The sequence below is a fragment of the Dermacentor andersoni genome, chromosome 5 (genome assembly GCF_023375885.2).
Source record: "Dermacentor andersoni chromosome 5, qqDerAnde1_hic_scaffold, whole genome shotgun sequence".
In the NCBI taxonomy this organism is placed as follows: Eukaryota; Metazoa; Arthropoda; class Arachnida; order Ixodida; family Ixodidae; genus Dermacentor; species Dermacentor andersoni.
Window position 1 is genome coordinate 171,833,618 of NC_092818.1, and position 22,973 is coordinate 171,856,590.

The window sequence follows — 22,973 nt, forward strand, 5'->3', positions numbered from 1 at the left end:
ATTTTATGATCCCGCTTAACCAGGCGTTGGGGACCGGAAAAAAGTGGGTAGGTTCGCTCCATTGATTAGGCACGGCACTTGTAGATTTTTGGAGCACACGATATTTATGCCTTACAAATAGAGATGAGAACCAATAGACATGTTTAGTGCTCAGGCCTGCGCTGGGCGATATACGTATCTGCGCATACCGACCAAATAAGATCCCTGAACAGCTTTGCGTGTTCATGCACACCGGCTTTGTCGGCCCTGTTTATTGTGGAAAAATAATCGTATAGACTAATTAGAGAACACGCTTGATTACAAAGTGAGGCATTGATTATGCTGCAGGAGCTCTGTCTCAGGACCAACACGGAGGAAGTAATTCATTGTGACGCATGAAACTTGTTTGGACGCACAAGAGAAATCAACAGCTTGCGCATTTGACTCGAAGAGGTCTAATATACGATACTGAGCAATTGGCGATCAAGTTGTGCTATAGAAGGGACCTATAGGCCAGAACGTCTATAAAAACAGGAATCACTTGGAAACTCTCCAATGAATGCAATGAAGGTATATGAGAGTGTTCTAATTGATGTCAGGGGAATTAAAAACGCCAAGACTGATTACTCTTTGCTTACAATGCGGCGATATTATACACTTACAATAGTATAAATACAATAGTATAGCCTCATCACACAACACAGTGGAAACATTAGGCGCTACAAAGGATGAACGAATAATAATAATATTGTCTATAAGTTCCTTACGACTCGCTAGTAGCTCAAAATGCGCATATATAGAAGCGTACATACCTCAATCTACTATTTTATTTTGCAGCTATAGGTGCTGCATAAGGTGACGACACATTGCGTCGATTACAGGTATTGCGTAAGCGAAAACATTAAATACGTCTATAATGTTGAGCATAATTCATCTCTCCTGTGAACACTTATCTGTGATCTCCCATACAACACCAGCTTTTTTCACTTCAATTCAATTAAAGTCAGTTTATTTCTTTTTTAAGTGCCTATTAACAGTACAAACAGCCTTTGTAAAGATGCGCTGGAAAATTGACCAACGAAAGTTATATCACAGGTTAGGGTATTTGGGAATTATATCCTTGCTTAGGGCATTTATTACCTTGCAAAAACCGTTGCACATAAAAAGAAACGAGGCATTGACGAAAGCAGAGGTCATAGGCGCCGACTATGACGGGGGCTCCGGAGCCAACCCCCCCCCCCCCCCCCCCCCCCACCCACGCACCTAAAAAGTCATGACTCGAATTTTGTCATCCACATCACTTGAGGTTTCTTTTGATTTGCTTCGACCTCCTCACTTAAAATTTTATTGTGGCTAATAGATTACTACATTATTGTTGGCGCGGACGTGCACGGATTTTAATTCATATTTTCGCTTTATTTCTACAAATACTAACAATAGGAGGACAAGCGCAATAGAAGCACTAGCGGCGGCTGTCTCATCTGTATTTTCTCAATGAAACATTGTTTTAAATTTCTGCTGTAAGTACCATGCACATACTTAATATATTTAAAGTACACACAGGACAAAGATTATTAAATTTTTGAAAGAAAAGTGGGTAGTCAATTAAAACTCATTTCTAAAGGTATGAATAGCCTATGCCTAGAGAATGAATATGTTGCTGTATGTTCACCTCGTTTTAAATTTCTTTCTGCGCTTTTTCGACCCCGAAAAAAAAGAAAACCCTGCAGACTTCCGTGACCCCTTCGGCATAGTCTTTTATCAACGGCGTGTGAAATGCACGTGAATGATATGTGTCTCTGTATTGCTTCTCTTTTCAGTAAGCAATGCTAACGACTTATGAACGAAAAACTCTTCTAACAATTTACAAGGTTTATTAGGGATGGAAACATCGTCACTTGCACGCCGATGCCATAAATATATACAGGATGTCCCGATTAACTATCATGCACCCTGAATTAAAAAAGGAGCAACTGCGTTACTCTATAACAAAACCTAGTGCATATTGTTTCCGGTAAAGTGTAGTAGCGGGTAGTATATTTTTCATTACTGAGATTTTATTAGGTAATTGTAATTAATTATCTAACTCGAGAAGTAGTATCCTAATTATCAAAACGTTAATGTAGCATTTGTAGGCGCAGCCGAGGGACATCTAATTGCGGTATTTTTAATGACTTGCTCATTGCGTACTAATTTTTCTGACTGATAAATCAACCCCGCGAAATATGAAAAATACCACATGACTGCGCTCCCATGCACATCATAAAGCAGCGTTCTCGAAAAATTGACTCACTGGTTGACGAAAATAAGGGATTCCGAGTGACTCGATTTTGTGTTACTCCCAGTCATACGAGGAAAGAGACAACAAAGCACCATGAGGGGTACTCACAAATTCTCTCACGGCTCTTTTACGCATACGGAAATACACAAGAAAATGATCGAACTAGCGGATCACGGCCGTGGTAACCTAGTTGGTAAAGCACCGCAGGTCTAACGCGGCAGATACGTGTTCGACTCCCACCGGCAGCATGTTACATTTTCATCCACTGCCATTTAGTTCTACTCTAGTATTCCTACATTTCAATGAAACATAGGAATTAACTCCCCTTACACTTTCTCTGGCTTTGATTGTCTGATTCACAAAGTTTTAACTTCAGTGAGCTACACGCGGCATCTGGATCCTGCAGTCACTCGCTCAAATTTCATTATACGCACGTTTGCGCGCAGCCCAACTGCTATCCGTTTGCTGCAAAAGCCGAGCGCCTCATTCTACGCACCGGATGCCTTGAACAGGTCAATTAGGCAACAGAAAGCGGGATCATACTCACGACAGTTACTTTCTCATGTACAAGCTCGCGACTCCGTGACCGCGACTTAACTATGTGTGTTGGGCAACGCGATTGAATACCTTAACCAGAAATGCAAAGACAAAAGGCTGACATGAAGATATTCGTCTATCACTATCAAGTAGGCTTTTAGAACTGTACTCGAGAAGGATAAGTATAGGTTACGAGATATTGCGGGCATATTCTTTCTTTCTTTTTTCTTTAAACATTGTATACAAACGCAGCGATAAAAATGGACGGTAACTTGCGGACTAGAGCACCTCAGGGACATTCGACCTTTGCTATTCTAATCGTCCTGGAAGTCTTCCTTGTGGAAGGCTTCCATAACAGTTTCCGTGCGTTCCCACTTACATCAGTGCACTCTTATCTCGGGCCGATGCGATAAGCTCAAACAAGAAGAACTTTGCGACCGTGGTGTGATAACCTAACTTTTTCACCTCACCTCTTAACCAAGGCTCCTGTACGCGTTAAAACGCTTTGTGCGCTGGAACATTTGCGTTAAATGAGGACGCGTCAATACGTTTGCCCTAGAGGTGACTCCGAGTGCGCTTCCTCTGTGCGCTAATTGGTGCATGGGGCATTCCGAGGCAAGATCTTAAGCAGCATGCCAGAAACTGCGGCTCGAAATCTAGCTATGTTTGATCAGAGAGTGAGGAAAGTGGAAGGAAAGCCAAGGAGGTTAGCCAGTGTAAGTGCCGGCTGACTACCCTGTGCTGGGAAAAAGGGTAAAAGGAATAAAAGATGATATAAAGGTGGCCTTTAACGTGGATGGACTGTTAGTTGCGGAGTTGAATTTCGGTTATGTTTTCCCATTGTATTCATATAGGAGGTTCTGGCCAAGTATTGCACCAGGGAGGCCAATCCTGCTCTGGTGAGGGAGCGCGTTACCGGTTCTGGTCACCGGGATCAGGCCGCACTCCAGTCCTGTTTATGCAATTTTACAACACGCGGATTTTCTTTTTAATCCGATGAAAAATTTCGCAGCACCGGGATTCGAACCACGGTCCTCTGGCACGCGAGGCGGAGGCTCTACCTCTACGCTATACCGCCGCACCCATTAGAAAAGGTCAACACGAATCCCCCCCTCCCCTTTTTTTTGTAGTAAACGTGCAAACCTATTCATTGCTTGCTGCTCAAAAAGCCTCAGGAACTGTTCAGTTCCTGATCAGCTAGCTATAGTTAAGCGAAAGGGCTTCGTTGGAAGCCTTTTGAGAACGACATACATCCGTTTATTATGCCAGTGATGCAGTGGTGATCATGGCATTTTGGGGGCCTTCAACATAGGGCATCTACTGAGGCAAAATATATTTTTTTTGTGACTCGGGGAACAAATTGAATTCTGGGGTTTTACTTGTCAAAAGCACGATTTGATTATGACGCGCGCCGTAGTGTGGGACTCTGGAATAATTTCGACGAACTGGGTTTATTTAACGTGCCTCCAACGGCGTTTTTGCATTTCGTCCGCGACCTCGTGCTTAGCAGCGCCACACCAAAGCCACTAAACCACCACGGCAGCTGCTGTGACTCGGGAACGTGGTCAGCTTAAACATTCATTCACTCAAGTTGTAATTTATTTAGCCTGTATAGTTGTTTTTGTTGATGCCTAGGTTTGTTTCCTGAAAAGTAAAATATAGTGTTGATTTCCATTTAAATTTAACATATGCCTATCGGTACTATTCCATCGACAGGCCATTGCTTATTAGTTTAATTTAATTATCTTTATGCCTGATTGGTGGGTTCAGATCCTCAAAAATGTGCTTTAAGCCATATCCGGTGGTGAATAACAGGATAACGTCACACGATAACTGAGGATTGCTGATGTACTGACCTTTTGCCAAACTTTCTCATGTATTCACCTATTTGCCGAAGTATTAATGTGTTGAAGTACAGCTGCGTGTTGGGAAATGTACTTGGGAAACATTTTAGCGGAGGCAGACAGGGACAGGAGGAAGCGCATCGCGGTGTCGATGTCTTCCTCCTGTTCCTGTCTGTATGGGCTAAAATGCTTTCCAATTAAATAAGATCAGCCTGTATGAGGGCCATATGTTTTATTATTCCACTACATAAACTCATATTAACTCGTTCTTTGATGCACATGTGCTCTCTCAACCGATCTTGTTTTCAATGAACCTTTGAGTAACGTGAAGACGAAAACCTGCTTGAACTTCAAACAGTTGCGTTTCCCCTTGGAAGAATTTGGGAAATGGCATACAGTTTACCAAAGAAGACATCGGTCGAAGTCTAGTTGGTATGTTCATGATAATAAGAAAAAAAATTAACGATCGAATAGGCCACTTGGGTTGTCTGCAATCTTGTTCTTCATTTGCCTACGTTTTTTTGAGCAAATTTCATTTTTAATCTTGAGCAAATTAGATTTTTTCATCTTGAGCAAATTAGTGTAGCGTTCTACTTCATTTACGGAAGAGCTTGCCCACCCCATTTTTTTTTCGCCAATAGCCTCTGCCCTGTAAAACGTAAATAAGAAAGAACGGATAAATAGAATGAACACACACACGGCGACGAGGTCTGTCAGCGCTCATTAGACCCTGCGTCTATCTTGATGTCCTAGAATGACCGTAACAAGAACTCAAATAAGGCTTATGCATTGTTGAAGTCAGATTCGAGCAGGAAAAAAAAAAGAGAAATATAAGAAACAAAACAACCGAAGGAGGGTGGAAGTGCGACTGCAGGTAGTGTAGCTATTAACAACGAATATTTTATTCATTTGAAGAGCCCCCTGAGCGCATATGATATAGGCCAAAATTTAGCACGGAGCTGACGCTCTTGGCAGTAATATTACGTTAAATTTGCAAGCTTCCAAAGACTTAAGCATTTTTTCAGGCTATCGATTCCGTGAAACAGCGTGAAAACTGCGCAGTGAAAACAGCAGATGAACAATCAGAATTCACCACATTTATTCGACCTCCATATAGCGCGCTCGCGCGCGCGCGCGCTACACACACACACACACACACACACACACGCGCGCACGCGCGCACACGCGCACGCGCGCACACGCACACGCACACGCACACGCACACACACACGCGCGCGCACGAGGTGTGTTGCTTGCGAGCTTGCGCCGGTGTAGACAACGTGCGTTTTGTCGTCTTCTAAGGAGCCTTTATATACGCGCTTATGCTCTGAGCGTGTGTGTGACGACTCCCTATTGGATGGATGGATGGATGGATGGATGGATGGATGATGGGAGCGTCCCCTTTGGAACGGAGTGATGGGTTCCGCCACCAAGCTCTTGTTATTATGTTACCTAATGTCCTACCTATGTTAAAGAAAGAAAAAAGTCCCGCGATGTATTCCCATAACCAAACTTTCTGAATCCTTATTGTTAACTTTGTTTTTGCATGCCTCCATTGTTTGTCGTTTCCCCACTTTTCTTCCACCAGTCGTCCAATCGCCGCTTACTAATCTCTGCTGCGGACATGTTTACTTTCCCCCTGCTCTTGCTGAACCCAAGGGCTTCAAGGAGGCCAGATATGCCGAAATTGACTGATTGGCAGATATCTTCACATTCTAATAAACATGCTCCATCGTTTTCCTAGCTTTACCGCAGCAAGCACATGCTTCTTCCTTCTTATATCTCGCTCTATAATTGCGTTTTCTAAGACACCCTGATCTCGCTTCGAAAAGTAATGAGCTTCCCTTTGAGTTATCATAAATTGTTTCTTTTCTCGATCTCGTTTTTTCATTTTAAGTAGTTACTCATGGCAGGTTTCTTTTCCATTGTCGCCACCCATGAGATTATCTCAGCTTCGCCGACTTCCCGCTTGACCTTTGTTGCGGTTCCTGCGTGCCGCTGCCCTCTCTGGGCGCAATATTGGACTTCACCACGTTCGTCGCTTAGGCGGCAGATGGCGGCATGGGCCCGGCGTGTAAATGATTACCGCCTATTGATGTTGAGACGCCAGCATCGAGGAACTCGTTAGTATATGGGGCGTCTCAGCTAACCTTAGCTAAGCTGTTACTAAGCTGAGTTACTAAGCTGTAACTCAGCTAACGCGGCGCAAGGTATGATCTTAAGACCTATACAGTGTTTGGTCGTCATACCTCTGACGGCCGAACATCGTAGGTTGTATGATTGTATCTTGCACCAGTATGTTTATATATTTTATTTTTCTAGTTAAACAGGTTGGCTAACGTTACCTGGGACACACGGTAGAAAAGACATCTGTAAACTATGGCATCGGTTACGGTGGTACGTCGGCTCACAATGCTGGGGTTTCCATCGTGATTTTATAGCGAGAACTGCCATAACCTGTAATGTGCAGTTTAATTCACGCCGTCCCCGGGATAAGTCCCATATAGCTCCTTCTCGTCATTCTGTACTTCTGGTTCAGCAACAAATATGGATTTGGCCATCAAGTTGCCCGACTGTAACAAGGTGCACAAAGTGTATAGTAGAAATAATAAAGTAGAAATAAATGGTACCGCTGGTGCTAGATATGGGCGAAACCACAGAACGCATTTTCATGTGGCAATTGCGCTAAATGAAACTGCTGGTGTTAGCCTGTGTAAAGATACAATTATTTTCTCACGGAAAATCAGCAAAAATAGCGTTATATAAAATGCACATACTGGAACGAAAGGAAAAGAAAGAACAGAAAGCACTGGCTTTTAGGCTGATCATATCAATCTTATACCAATCAAATTGTAGTGTATTGTTCTTGGCGAACACTGAAATTGACCATATGAGTATACCTGAGTCCGAACTTCATGCCTTAGTTCACCAAGAAGAGAAATACAAATGATCAATGAGATCATTTGTATTTGCGCACGCACGCACACACACACACAGGCACACACACACATGCACGCACGTGCACGCACACGCGCACACGCACACACACACACACACACACATACACATACACACACACACGCACGAAACCTATACGAAACTTCAAAAATCAATATCCCTGAATAAAGACGAAAATTTAAATCTTGTTTTAGGAATAGGTGTGGCGATTTGTTTTTGTTGGCACGAAATATACAGCAGCAGGCTAAGTATATGCATACGGCTTCGTTTATTCGTGAGTAGTACCACTACAGTAAGCTACCACCAGATGAAGCTTGGTCAAGCAGAATTACTGAATATAATGAACAATACAAAAACGTTTGTTAGGTTTTCCTGCTACCCCAATAATACGAAACTTGCTATGCATGAATTGCTACGCTGGTGCCGTTCGATTAGGCCAAACTTCCGCAGCGACCATCAACAATCTACGAGCGTTTGCGTATACGGTGCTGGGTGAGTACACGCGCGCATGCGCCTGCAGCGACAGCGCTGCCATGATAGCACAGTTTCGTCGCCGCGCTACACTCGTAAATCACGGACTCTGCTCGGTGGCGTTCGAGGGTGGTACCACTTGGGCAGTGCAGCTACTTGAAGAAACATAACACACAAAGCATCCAAGGGCGGCGACTATACACTTTCGAATAACGAAAAGAGCGACAGCACCAAGAATAAGAAAGCGAAAACGAGGTGCCTTTATATTTGTGGAGGGACGAACACACTAAGGAAGCGTCAATTATTATCGCTGAAGAGTTTTTGAGCTCTTCTAAGCGTTTAGTAGAAATGAGGTAAAAGACCAGGTTTCTCAGCGGATTCAGACAAAAATTATGGTATGACTTAAAACTGTTTCACTAGATGTCATTGGGCAACGAATATTTGAGCCCACTTGGAATTTTTCATTTCATTTCTGCAAGTAACTTTTGTTAGGAGGAAACTTTAGCTCTAAAGCACCTAATTATCTAAGAACTGAGAAATCATTTTCAGCGGCAATAATTGCACCAAATTTGATAAGGTGTGTTGCATTTAAAGTAAAGAGATAAAATCTAGTAACTATAGGAAGCGTATTGTCTATTTAGGTCGTAAATGTATTGCGAAAGAATTTAAAAAATAACAGAAAAGAAGACACCGCAAGCATCAAGTGTACATCTTTGTAAGTGAGCAATATAAAAACGACATTGTAAAAACTATAACTTCTGTAAACTGCACTTGATATACACCGCTCTAAAGTACGCAGCTAATTTCTGAATATGATTTCTGCGATACCCTCATAAAAATGATAACTTCATGCAAGCTGTAAATTCATATATCAAGTTTGTCCTCTTGAGATCCTCTAACAGATACACCTTACGGAATTGTGATATCTGTTATGGTGCTGAGTTATGAATGTGTAAAATTCGTGAAATGAAATACGAAAATGAAATATGTTCTTTTTTTCGTAGAGTCGCTATAATTTAACTTTCTCTCCTAAACCGAACAAATTTGTTTCAAAGCGGTTCAGAGGTTGTTTAACAAAAGCATTTCTGCTAATCCCCGAACTAAAGCTTCCTCTTAAGATGAAGTTCTGATAAGAGGAATATATGTTTGTGGTCATGTAGAATGCATCTTAAATAAAGTGTGCTTAGAATATAGTTTGACTTGGCAGTTTCGACATCGATGCGGGCGCGCGTACGCAATCTTTCCATAAATACATCGATGGGCCCGGCTATGTTCGAAATCTGACTGTCGTTGGCACTTTTAGTTTTATGGAGATAGGCTGAAAGACGCCTATTCATAGACGCATCGAAGCACAGGTGACCGGATTCTAATGGGAGCGGAATGCTAACACGCCCCGGTGACCACGCATTCGGTGCACGGAAATAACCGCAGTTGATCAAAATTAATCAGGAGCCGCCCTACTGCAGAGTGCTCCGTAATCAAATAGGTTGTTTGGCGCGTAAAACTTCGATATAATTATCGTTTTATTAGCATTAAAAAAGCAGACAGACTATAAAAATGAAGTAGAAACACGCTGTCTTTTTCATCGTCTTGCGCCGCGCAGCCCAGCAGGCATATATCTATGAATCCGCAAGCTGCCCACTTTTCAGTCATTCGGAAGGAACCAGGTGCGTGGCGCCCACACGGACCCACATGGCACCGTCAAAAGAGCTGCTGTCTGTGACAACATGAAATGTCTGTTCATATGGAAGGACAAAAGTCCAAAAATAGACATGCTGTAACGATACTAATTAATTAAATTCTGGGCTTTCACTTGCCAAAACAACGACGTGATCATAAGGCACGCCGTATATAGGGATGGTCTCCGGAATAATTTTGACAACTTGGGGATCCTTAACGTTCACACAAGTAACGGTACACGGGCGTTATTCTATTCGCCCCCATCGAAATGCGGCCACCGCAGCACGGATTTCATTCCGCGACCTCGTGCTTAGCCACGCAACACCAAAGCCCGCTAAACCACCACGGCGAGTTCGTAACGATATCTCTATGAACGTCTCAGCAGCGTCACGATAGGGTGAATAAAACGTTTGCTGATGTCGCTAGTGTAGTTCGGTGATTGTACGCGTGTTTAGTGTCCACCACATTCTTTCATAATGTTAGCGTAGAGATACGGAAAATATATATCTTATAGCTACGCCAACAGGGGCATTGCTACGGCATTGTTTCGATGTTGATGGCTTGCGATAAAAAAATAAATAAAAAAAAGCTCCTGCAATGCGAATGTTGTAATCAGTAGCGTGCAAGAAATTCGAATGTTTTTGTTCACTGAATTCCACTTTGTGCGCTACAGATACTTTCATTTTTTATAAGCATGATTGTGCGAAATCGACCAGATTCCAAGTCATTGCACGTATATTATGGGCGTCGAATTTTTAAGCAACAAACTGTGGAAAATGTGAAAAATCAAGGTTAAAAATATATCGTTAAGCGCAGCTTTCCCCCTGTGGCGTCGAATTGCAAAGCTATCCCCAGGAGAGCTCGCAGACTGGGAAGGATTTCAAGCACACCCGAATCACAAGAGCATAATTGAAAGCTCCGGCACGAAAGCGCGGTAACTTGTTGCCGTGATTATTGTGGTTGTCGTAGGTCCTGTCGAGCTATATATAATTTTCTGCCACCATCATAAATGTATGACAGCAATTAAATCAAAATAAGCAAACGAAGAACGTGTTCCTAATGCCGCACACATCGAGTTAAGATGGCAAGATGCTCTCTTGCAATGTCGATGTCATGCACTCACCGACTCTCCTAGTCCGTCGCGGCTCGGAAGGCTCGTACTTTCGTACAACATCGTCTCGGAAGCTTTCTAAAGCACAGAGTACCCACCGGACACGGCACCACAAAATTTCAGCCTTCACTGCGAACGAGCTCGCACCAAGCAGGAGGAACACTTCCTTGAAAAGCAATCGTATAGAGGAGATGAGGATGTCTTTAACTATTTGCTCCGCGTGACTGCGTAGTGGGGCGCGAGAATTTACGCCAGGTTCAAACTGCGCTCGCTATCGGCTGCTTGCTCTCGATATCAGAACGCCTGACGGATGAACAATGGTCCAGTCAGCTGACTATCGAGGCCACACCAGATAACGCCCGATTGGTGGGTGTGTCCGATAATGAGATTGAGTGCCTTCAAGAACAAACTAAATGCTCTAGATAAGAGGCAGCGTCGCCGTATATAGGCTTAATGATTAGCTTCGGGTTACTGTAGAATGAAGTCACGATATCCATTTAGTCACTGTTTAGCCCAAACTCGGCTCCAGGGTTTCCACGATCTGATATCGCTGGCGCGGAGTGGTTATTTTACGAGATTTTGTAATGAATCGCATTTGATTCAAATACAGCAATGTTGCCTTTGCTGGCTAAATGTCCTCAATCCAAGGGACTGAGAATGTTAGTATAGTGCCTGGATAATGTGACTGGTGCTCGAGAAAGATGCTTTTTTAGAGGCGGTGAGGCTGATTAGATATATTCATCAGAAAAGAATGTAGTCATCGTAGACGCGGCTATTAAGCTAGCGTAATTCCTATATATGTCGCCTCTTCTCCCCCCACCCCCCGGATCCCTCAGAAGAAAAAGAACACAATTAGTTAGAATTATCATTAAAATCAAGGAAGTTGCTTTTGGACAAACGTAAAAGCACTGTTATGATCGCTGAAATCTTGGCGCGCGAGTCTGCACGAATGGGAATTCGCTCGCTGCTGTTGCTGCTGCTCTTCATCTCACCAGTGTTCTGACAGCGATTGATTGATTGATTGATTGATTGATTGATTGATTGAAAACTTTATTATTCCGCCGAGCTGGGGTGCCCACCTCTTCATCTGCACATAGGTAGAGGGGGAGGACGAAGCAGTTCCCGCGCGTTGAGAACGGTGAGTCTTCACGGCCTCAATGGGCAGGCGGACTGCTCGACGCGGGTCGTCTTCAGCCTCGCTCTGGAGCAAGGCCTCCCAGGCTTCTCTACTGTCAATGTTTTCCTTGGCCCCTGGGGAGCCAGCACACTCCCATATTATATGGTCTAGCGTACCTTTTTGCTTACAAATTTTACAGAGGGCGTCGTTATAGTCCCTCGTCTGTGTTAAGTAGATCCAATGTGGTGATGTATAATTGTTTCCCTGGAGGCGTCGCCAAATGCGAGCGTCCTCCAGAGAGAGAGACCGATGAGGAGGCGGAAAGATTCTTCTTTCGGCTTTGTAATGATCGACAGTTTCCCTGTACGTGATCATGCTATCTTTTATCCCTGGAACTGGCTGCTCTAGAGTTGCCCGGTGGTAGAGTGCTCGAGCGAGTTCGTGAGCGGCTTCATTGCCTGGGACTTCTTCATGGGCCGGTACCCAAATAAAAGTTATGTCCCTCCTGGGAGGGTTTTTGAGTAGAATGTGGAGGGCTTCTTCTGAGATTCTCCCTTTGTTAAAATTTCGGATAGCTAATTTGTTATCGCATAATATTACTCCCGCTTTTGTACCCGCACAAGCGAGCGCTACTGCAACCTCCTCGGCTGTACAGGCAGCGAGTGTCCACGGTCATCGAGTGAGACGTGTTCATGCTCTCCTGTGCGCGCGTGACACCGTACTTGGTAATTTAGTTAGTTAGCGAATATTTACAACAGTTTTACAGCTGATAAAACTACTAACCTTACTGCATGTAGCTGTACAATAATTTTCAATCCCAATCAATTCTTGGCGTTTTGCGCGAAACTGCGACTTTCTTTTTTCTAATGCACCGCAATTATCATAGTAAAATCCGATACTGGAGAACGCCGTGACGGTGATCGGGGCTATTTAGTAGGTGCGCTGCACACAAAAAGAAGTGAAGAAGAAGAACTCAAGCCACGCGGTTGGCCGCCCCGTGCGCGCGTGTTGCGACGCTGAGAAATTCGATCGGCTCATTTGACCAAACGGCCTTTACAGACCGCTTCTGCCGGGGTTTCCTAGCGTCTCAACTGTGACTATCGAGCATTCTGCGTTGACCAGTCACACCGAGTTCTTCAAGGACTCGCCGTCGCAACTTCGATACGGGTATTAGCATGTCGTCAGCGAGCAGCCACGCTTTTGTAAAGGAGGGACAACGCAGAGGAGACCATGGCGCTGTCGCCACAAGCCTATGCCATGTTCCTGAAGATCAGCGGAAAGCCAGTCCACAAGGTAAGATTGCTGGAGACTTGAACGTTAGACTTAAGCTGCGCAACCAAAAATCCTGTGTGCGCAGAGATTGCTCGAACTTGTCGCTTGCAAGTCTTGTTGAAGGTAAACATTTCGGCATCTTGTTAGCGTTGTCATTATTCTGCGCAACCTTTTCAATCTACCACTATCTCGGATGCTGAAAATAGTATCTTAAAAGGAAGTGCTTAACGCCTCGCTAAGGCGCGCCATTGTAACGTGCAATGGTAACCGCCTGAGAGGAATGTTGGTGTTCTTCGAACTTCTAGCATGCAAAATATTTCATTTAAACGAACTTTCAGACTCGCGTTAAAGGCAACTGCGTTTCAAGGAGTGGGGACCGTCAAAGTGTTTATGTGCAATTTTTGTAGCCCTCAGATGTTATATAGATCCTAGAAGCTTTGTGGTTCCTCGTGTTTATAGACACTGTTTAGTGTAGCAGCAGTGTCTTACGCACAGTGCTGTCAAATTTTGTGCGTGCTGTTCGTCCTTTCCCTTCTGCTAAAGTTTACACGCTGTAGTAGATAGTCGCAAGGGAGAATAATAATCGAGTTTCCCAATAGCCTCTCCAAGGAAAAACGCACAGGGCCCTTAAAAGGGTGCTCAGAAGTGACACGAATATGCACAGGACTGGCACTGACTTTCACGTGGTTTATCGGAGCATCAAATCAAACTTCATGTGCTTGCTAAATAACTATATATAGTATAGATATCGCTACAGATGTCTTACTGCGCTCATTTCATTTCCAGCAATATTAACTATCGCACCCAGATTAGTGTCATTACTTTCTTTGGTGTCGTCAGAGTTAATCAAAGTCTTACCTGTAAATTCTTCATGTCACGCTTTGGAAAAAAAAAGGAATATTATTCCTTGTTTACGTACAGATCTCTTGTTAGTTTTCAGCATTCTGTCTGCAATAAAGTGCAATTCATTTATGTAACGCATTTCGCAGTTTCTACCATGGCTGCACTGGGTGCCGCAGCTGCGAAAGCGCCGCTGATGGAAGCGGGCGCCGCATCAACGATCGCACCCTCCGCCCAGGCCGCCGAACCACTTAGCGAGACTAGAGCGGCTCCTGCTGCGCCAACTGGCCCCACTGAAATGAACTCACTCAAGAGCGGTGACCCAGAGAAGGCTGGTGTAACGCACTGTCGGTCCGTTATCTCTGCCACTATGCGGGATTCTCCGACGGGCGAGTTTACCTGCAGTCGTGCGAAAGCAGCGCAGGAAACTTTTGCGATGGCTTGTGATCTGCATGCAGGCGCCTCCGCTACAGACACCGTCATGTCGATGCCTGCGCACGTGACCGCTGCTGAAAGCTCAGTTGCTACGCCGGAGGCCGTGGGCGTGTATTTCAGCTCGGACGCAATGGGCCAAAGCTTTGCCGTTGAACAGGCGAAAAAGCCCACATGGGAAGCTCCTGACGCGAACAGGGCGACCACATGGGCCACAGTTCCTGTCGTCGCGGATGTGCACTTGGCAGCAACTCCGAGCACCGCAACACTGTCCGGCGGTGAAACCGCTGTTATCGTTGCGCCGGACAATGTGGGTACAGCGACGGAAGCCCGCAGGCGGCTGTACTTGAGCGTGGCGGTAACCTACTTGGCGGCACTGTCGTTCGGCCTGGCCATTGCTTACTCGTCGCCAGCGCTTCCGGGAATACGGAAGGCAATGGAGTTCAGCGACAGTGACAGCGGCTGGTTCGGCTCCCTTGTTACTCTTGGTGCGGTCATCGGTGGTTTAAGCGGGGGTGAGCGACTGAAGCGCGACAAGCACATATAATTTCTAGTTTTAGTTCGTTTGGAGCATGCACGGTTGAAAGTTCTTGCGCGTCGTGGGGCGACACATCTATACAAAAACGCGCCGTGCGTGCTAGGCAATTTGTATATGGAACTGCTTTTATTATTAGGGCACAAGCTGAGACAGCGCCTTCAGTACTGCAATTATGTACTGAATGCTATGTACACTGCTTTTGTTGCTTTGTCCCAAAGTCTACAGTTACTCAATTCAATTCAGTTTGAGTGGTTATGTAAAGAAAGTTGAGAATGTGGCTGTCAGTGCGCTTCACACTTTTCTGCCTTCCGGGCACACGCCAGGACGCCAGCTGAGCAAGATCGGACGGCGCGGCACCCTGATCGCCTCGTCCATCTGGTACATGGGTGGTTGGGCCTGCCTGGCGGTGGCCACTCCCAAAGCGGCGCTGTTCGTCGGCCGCCTGCTCACGGGCGTCGGCACCGGCATGGTGGCGCTCGCCATCACCGTCTTCATATCGGAGATCTCGCCCGCCGAGCTGCGCGGCTTGCTCAACACGGGCGCCAACCTGGTACTCTGCTCCGGCACACTGCTCGTATTCGTGCTGGGCAAGTTTTTTAGCTTCTGGATGCTTGCCGTCTGCTGCATGCTGCCGGCGGCCACCATGAGCGTCTCGCTCCTCTGGTGCCACGAGTCACCCCGCTGGCTGCTCAAGAACGGTTGGAGAGATCGTGCAGCAGCGGCCCTGCGTTTCTATGTGGGTCCTTTCGCCGCAGCCGAGCTGGCCGCCATGGAGCAGGCCGTCGCGCGACGTGGTGGGGACGCCGTGACGAGTTTCACGATACAAGACCTGACCTCACCGCATGTCTATCGGTCCATCTTGTGCGTCCTGCTGGCCATGAGTATGCAACAACTGTCGGCCATAGGCGTGATCATCACGTTCGCCCAGGACATCTTCGAGGAGGCCGGCACGTCCGTGTCAGCGGAAAATGCAGCGATTGCTGTGGCGGCTATCCAAGTAAGGAAGTGATTCAGGTAGAAGGCACGGCATTCTAGCTGTCCTAAAGGTGTTGTAGCGTACACTGCGAAGATATGTTTTTCACGCTGTTCCTCATGAAATACTTGTTTTTATAGCAGCGTTACTTTAAGCGCTGTATATGTAATGCTCAGGTGGTCATGGTGGCCGTGGCGACAGTGCTTGCCGATCGCCTTGGCCGGAAAGTGCTGCTCCTGTTCTCATCAGCAGTGTCTTCGGTAAGCCTCGCAGTGCTTGGCCTGTCCTTCCACATCAAAACGACCATGGGCGACAAGTTCGTGGAGGCCTTCGGCTGGTTGCCTTTGACCAGCCTCTGCACCTTCTTCGTCGGCTACTCCGTTGGCCTGGGCCCTTTGCCTTGGGTACTGCTGGGCGAGATGATCCCGCTGAAGGCCAAGGGATTCGCGACGGGGGCCTGCACCGCCATTTTGTTCGCCGAAAGTTTCGTCCTCACTATAAGCTACAACAGCATCCGTTCAATCTTGGGCACTGCGGCGACCTACTGGATGTTCAGCGCCTCTCTCGCTGTCAGCTTTGTCCTTGTTTTATTTTTTGTTCCTGAGACAAAAGGAAAGGACCTGGAACAAATTGAGCGCCTTTTCGGACGCACCATGTCTTCACCTCTTGATTCGATAGTGAAGAGTGACGCTTCTAATGCGAAATGATTGCATTAATATCGCTCTAGTACGTTTGGAATTGTGATGTAAATTCCTCCCACCTGACCGTCGTCTTGCGAGAGTGTGAGGTGATTTGTTAAATTCCGTTATGTATATATTTTTATTTTACGTACGGTGATATATAAACGAAGCAGCGATGACAAAGAAAATAGATGCGGCTGTTTAAGTACGAGCTTTTTGCACTAAGTAGGCATTGCCTCTTTCGGCAATTCTTATTTCAATTTATAGAACATCAGATAGTGTTAATAGTTTAGGAAAATATACTTGCGTATGCACTGGTAAGAATAACGTGGTCTAGCAACCTTATGGCTTGGAGAGAAAAGGGAAGGAAAAGTGAAAAGAACCGAACGCACGTCTTGTTTGCTGTCCTACGCACACGGAAGAGTTTTAAGATATGAAAAGAAAGAGAAAACCCTTTGGGTTGCGCCTCGTTTGGAGGTGCAAACCTAAACTATACTGTCACGCACAGGTCTTCCGAGTTCAAGAACTGCAGTAATCCATGTATCGGTTTTTATACTTGCGGTTTTATACTTTTTTGAGGTGCGTGGTCACGGTCCAAGTACTTTTGTCACCGAGAATGACTGAATCGCCGAGAATCCAGGTGATAGCAGTGGTGCGGAATTGAAGGCGCTGGTCGTCATAGCGGAAACATATGCAGCGAAGTTATTCGATAGACCCCTCGCAACTGTCGCACTAAAGTGTGTCACTCATAGCAATGAGGGACTAAGGAACCCGTGGCTAAGGCCATGTGGCTCAGTCAGTAGCTGCGTCAATTTAACATACAGGAATTCTTGCCACCGGCAACGCTTCTAACAAAATGTTTTCGATGCGCCAAATAGCCGTATGTGAGCGAAAAGCTCGGATGTATCCTTTGTTCAGGGCATAGGTGCCGACTACAGGGGAAGGGGGGGGGGGGGGGGGCGCTCCGGGGCATGAGCACCCTCCGGAGTTTTTCCCGGGGGGTAGCATAAGCGCCCCCCCCCCCCCCCCGGCGATGCCGAAGCCCACCCCCCGGTTCCCCCCCCCCCCACCCCCTAACGTGTCATTGCCAGAGTTTTGTCACCCACATCATTTTAGATTTCTTTTGACTTGCCTTGACCTTTTCACTTAAAACTTGTGAAATTGTTGGCGCGGACGTGCACGGATTTTAATTCATACTTTTCTTTATTTCTGCAAATCCTGACAATAGGAGAACAAGCGCATTAGAAATGCCAGTGGCGGCTGCCTTATCCTTATTTTCACACTTCAAAATTGTTTTAAATTTCCACTGTAGACACCATGCACATATACAATATATTTAAATAGATACAAAGGATAAAGTTTATTACATTTTTTAAAGAGAAGGAGGTAGCCAATTAACAATTCTAAAGGTATGCATAGCTAATGCCTATAAAATAAATATGTTGCTGTATTTTCACATTGTTTCAAAAAGCATTGCGCGCTAATTTGACCCTCAGGGAATACCTGTAGACTTTAGTGACCCCCCTAGGCAGAGTCTTTCATCAACGGCGTGGGAAATGCACGTGAATGATGTGTCTCAGTATCAATTCTCTTTACAGTAAGCAAAGCTAACGAGTCATTAAGAAAACACTTCTAGTATGTATAACATTTATTAGGGATGGAAACATCGTCACTTGCATGCAGAGGTCATAAATGTATACAAGGTGTCATAATGTTCATGCAGCAAGATTAAAAAAAAAAACAATGCGTTACTCGAAGAAAACCTAGTGCATATTGCTTCCGGTAAAGTGGAGTAGCTGCCTTTAATTTTTTGTTACTGAGGTTTAATTATGTAAATGCAATTAATTATCTAACTCGATACGTATTATAGTAATTATCAAAGTGTCAATGAGGCATTTGTAAGCACAGCCAAGGGACATCTAAATGTGGTATGTTCAGCGACATACTAATTGCGTACAAATTTTTTCTAACTGATGAATAAACCCTGCCGAAAATGGCGAATACCACGTGACTGCGCTGCCACCCGCATCATAAAGCAGCACCCTCGAACAGGCTTCTTCTGGGTTAGCCAGAACGAAATGAAGGAAATAAATAAAATCACCGCCCGAGTACTCCGTACAGATGGTTAACCAGCGAAGCTGAAACGTGCGACCCCGGTGTTTATCACTGGGTTAATCAAGATTGTTCCTTAAACAACGGCTTGGTAGACTGCCGGATCCTCGGTACGCAGTTGCTGCTTGCGCTCGGCTGCACGAGCCTGCTCTTGTGCCCGGGCTGCAGCATCGGGATGGCGTAGACGAGTTTGTTGCCGGTTCTGCTCGCAGCGTTGCTGATTGAAAGCTGCCTGCTCCTGAGGAGTACGTATGAAGCGTCGGTTATCCATTTAGGAGCCGCAGAGAAACTGCTGCGCACCCGCTCGGCTGCGACAGAGAGCAACGACGTCACTACTGGCGCAGCCAATCGCGCGCCTCTCTTTCGCTTTTTTTTCATGCATTCGCATGAGGTTGCACCGGAGGAGTATTCGGCGTGCAGGCGACCGACGGACGGACGGACAAATCGGCTAGCCATGTACAGCTTCGCTGTAAAACATCGTGATCGAGCTAGGGCCTTATATGCCGCGCCTCTGCCGAAGTAACACGTCGCGTTTGGTGTTAGTTCGAAACAAGCTGTGACAGCTGTTGTCTTAGCGCAGATAAAGTGCACGGATAGTTCTTGTTTTTTTGCCACAATACGTATTACCACAAAAGCGACTTGACAACGTCAGTGCAAACGTTTAAAGGTGCGTTTTGTTTCGTGCCAGTTGCCATGCCTTTCTCTAATGAGCACGATCTTTGCCTTCTCAGTTGCAAATGACAACAAGAGGAAGGTCGCGAATGTGCATCAGTCATGGAAGTGTGGCGGTAGACAAAACATGTCGAGTATCAACAGAAATGATGAAAACCTGAGACAAACAGGCAGCTTCAAAAAACAGCGGCGGAGGACTCCATCTTTGAGTCCTAACCTACGCACAATTGTTCTAGCATTTATGGCCAGAAACCCTCATGCTACCGTGCAGGACGTGACTGCCCAGGTACTAATTTCCGAGTCATCAGTATGGAAGATTCTAAACGACGGCCTTTCACTCGTAACACCTTATCCAGCATCAATGCTTGGAAGATAGGGACTATAGAATCGTCTATATTTGTCGAATGGGGTCCTCACAAAAGCCGATGAGTCACCGGACTTCTTGAGCAACATCATGTGCACAGCTGAAGCCAATTTTCACAGAAACGCACAGGTAAATTTGCATAATGCACGCTATTGGAGTGACTACAATGCACACTGAGTAAAGTGCAATCGGCACCAGTACCAGCGGTCATTCATTGTGGGGTGCAGAATTTACGCTGGTGCTATAATCAGTCCCATCTTCGCACCATGTACTTAGATTTAGGTACACGTTAAAGAACCCGAGGTGGTCAGAATTTTCGGAGTCCTCCACTACGGTGTGCCTCATGATTAGAAAGTGGTTTTGACACGTAAAACCTCATAATTTAAGTCCCATATTTTTGGATCACACACTGAGGGGACAGCGTTACGTGGACGAAATCCTTGAAGGAGTGGTGGATGAGTTTCTCAGCGAAGTCCCGCTGTTACGTCTTCCACTACTGTGGTATCAGCAAGATGGCGCAACAGCACACAGCAGCAGCCGAGCACGAAACCGGCTGGATGCGACTTTTCATACGCAATAGATTGGAAGGCACGGGCCTGTAAATTGGCCGGCCACGTCACCTGACCTATCTCCACTCGATTTTTCTTTGGGGTTATGTGAAAGATCATGCTTACATGATCGAGACGGACGTCAGATTAACTCAAGACAAGGATAACGGATTTATGCCGTAGAATTCGAGGGTCAGTCATCAAGAAAGCCACTGCAGATGTGATAAAGTGGACTCAGTACTGCGTAGCTGCAGAAGGAGACCTGTTCGAACACATCCTCTAGGCAGCAGGTGGTGTCCAATGGAGCTTACGAATTCGTAAATAATGAGAGCATACTGAAATCTGATGTATTTTTGTTTTTTGTTTGTTGTGCAGGATTAGCATTCGGCTCATTTAGAAGTGGTTATTTACTTTCTTGAACGCATCGGGTTTGCTTTTCTCAACACGTGGGCCGCTTTCCGGTCTATTTATTTCGCGTTTATTTTATGCCATGAACCTGTTTTTGCAGCACGTATACAGTGTTATGAAAAGTAAAACCGTCACTTTAATTTGGTTTTAGTCCGAAGCAAGTTTCTGGCGCGAAATATAGCCGCGCGCCCACTCTGTCAATGCGGTGAGAGCAAAGCCGGGATTTTGAAACATGCTATGCCTATTACATTGTTTTTCGCGTTTCGTGCGTGGTCAGAGCGGCGCTTCGGCCCCGTTATAAAGGGGATTTTATTATCAATGTGATCAGTGGGCTTTGAGAGACGGATAATAATTGTGACGTAAAGAGGAAGGAATAGCTGCAAAGCCACGAAACATGCTGTTGGTGCTCCTTCCGTACCATTATCAAGGTGATGCGCTGTCTATTCGAGTTTGCGACAGGCAATGCAGTTGATTTCAATCAGCTTATTTGAGGGCGCTGCTTCATGATGCAGGTGCGAGCGCAGTCACGTGATATTTTTCATATTTCGTGAGGTTTCTTTGCCAGTCGGAAAAAATTGCGCGCAGTTAGTACGTCGCTGAAAATGCAGCAGTTACATGTCATTTGGGGGTTCCTAGATGAGCCTAGCAATGCCTCATTGACACTTTGATGATTAGGACAGTACTTGTCGAATTAGATAATTATTTGTAATTGTCGAATAAAATTTCAGGAACGAAATCATTACTGGCGGTCACTCCACATTAATGGAAACAATACGCACTAGGTTTTCTTCGAGTAACGCAACTGCTCTTTTTTTAAGTCTTGGTGCATGATATATAGTTGGGGCCCCCTGTATAATTCCCTCAGTAACTGAAATGAGGCCAAGCCGGATTCACTAGAAATCAGAATCAACAGCAGTCATGCGCCGGAGCGCTTGTACTCGGACTCGGAGGAAAAAAAAATAAAGACAGAGAGAGTCTGCAGTTTCGCCGGAAAGGCGAAGCAATACTAGTGGTAGCGAAGTATAGGACTGAGGCCGTGAAATTGAACTGTCTCCTGCTATGAGGCCTTGTAAATTCTCATACAAGGCCGTCACTTCAGTGAAAAATTCTTTGAGGACACACGAAGTTTCTTCAAGTGCAATATGTATATATATATATATATATATATATATATATATATATATATATATATATATATACATATATATGGGGTTCGGAATACCAGTCGGGCCTCAGCCCTCCCCCCCCCCCCCCCCCTTCGGAAAAATGGAAACTTTCCGCCTATGGATCAGGGTCACGCATAAGCATGACATTACGTAATCAGCCTCGAAATGCCGGGCCTCTACCTTGAGAACTTGGCTGGAGAATTTTATGTCCGCTCATTCATCATAATTTACGCGCATTTTGTCATCATCTTCTACGCATTCGCCCTTGCACTGGCACTTACTAAATGGCGTCACCGCACAGGCTTACCCCCGTTAGGATAATCGTCTGATTGGCCTCCTTAGCTTTCCTCCTCTTGCTTTCTTTCTCTACTTCTGGCTCCTTGCTCCGTTAAATTCGAGGAGAAGCTCCCGCTTGTGGCGATGACAGCAAATTACAAGTTATGTCAAATGCGCCTTATTTTCCGTGGGCGGTCTCGCGTATCATTTACCGATTTTGAGAAAGTTGGGCAAGCGCCCGACGTGACCTTAGCCAGCAGTTTGACCTGTTTGGCTTCGCACATTGTTTATGGCGCCCTAAGCAAATCGCCACGGGCACCCTCATGATCACCGGCTGTATGCAGAACACTGGATGCGAACCAAGCAGAACAAGAAATCAACATTTTGTCTTGCGCTTCTTTTATCTGCCTCTCGCATTTTCCTGTGGCCTTTGCATGAGCACCGCGGAACGGTTACTGCATGATGAATCATACCCCTCCTATATTTTCAATGTTCATCTGCTATAGCAAGTTATGCTTTGTGTTTGCCCTAGTTCATGCTATCTCTTTTGGAGTATCTTGTTTGCCATCACCAGTCTCTTTCTCTCTCTCTCTCGCACACGCACGCACGCACGCACGCACACACGCACACACGCGCACACGCACACACACACACACACACACACACACACACACACACACACACACACACACACACACACACACACACACACAC

General features: G+C 45.6%; 2 protein-coding genes across 2 annotated transcripts in view; one reads left to right on the top strand and one right to left on the bottom strand.

Annotated features, from left to right (window-relative positions):
• Nucleotides 1-11,084, bottom strand: part of LOC126531623 (uncharacterized) — an 88,246-nt gene extending 77,162 nt beyond the window's left edge. The window contains exon 1 of the mRNA XM_050179233.3: nt 10,874-11,084. Within this exon, the coding sequence (XP_050035190.1) occupies nt 10,874-10,924 (51 nt within the window). The 5' untranslated portion in view covers nt 10,925-11,084. The remainder of the gene's footprint in view (nt 1-10,873) is intronic.
• Nucleotides 11,085-14,247: 3,163 nt separating this feature from the next.
• LOC126532435 (solute carrier family 2, facilitated glucose transporter member 8-like) lies at nt 14,248-16,777 on the top strand. Its single transcript, XM_050180128.3, has 3 exons — nt 14,248-15,037; nt 15,384-16,057; nt 16,210-16,777. The coding sequence occupies exons 1-3, from the start codon at nt 14,248-14,250 to the stop codon at nt 16,738-16,740; spliced, it is 1,995 nt and encodes a 664-aa protein (XP_050036085.3). The 3' UTR covers nt 16,741-16,777.
• Nucleotides 16,778-22,973: the final 6,196 nt, after the last annotated feature.

Coding starts and splice junctions, on each gene's coding strand:
- LOC126532435 (XM_050180128.3), top strand. CDS start 14,248: ATGGCTGCACTGGGTGCCGCAGCTGCGAAAGCGCCGCTGATGGAAGCG. Junction 15,038..15,383: donor CATCGGTGGTTTAAGCGGGG/GTGAGCGACTGA, acceptor GGCACACGCCAG/GACGCCAGCTGAGCAAGATC. Junction 16,058..16,209: donor TTGCTGTGGCGGCTATCCAA/GTAAGGAAGTGA, acceptor TGTAATGCTCAG/GTGGTCATGGTGGCCGTGGC.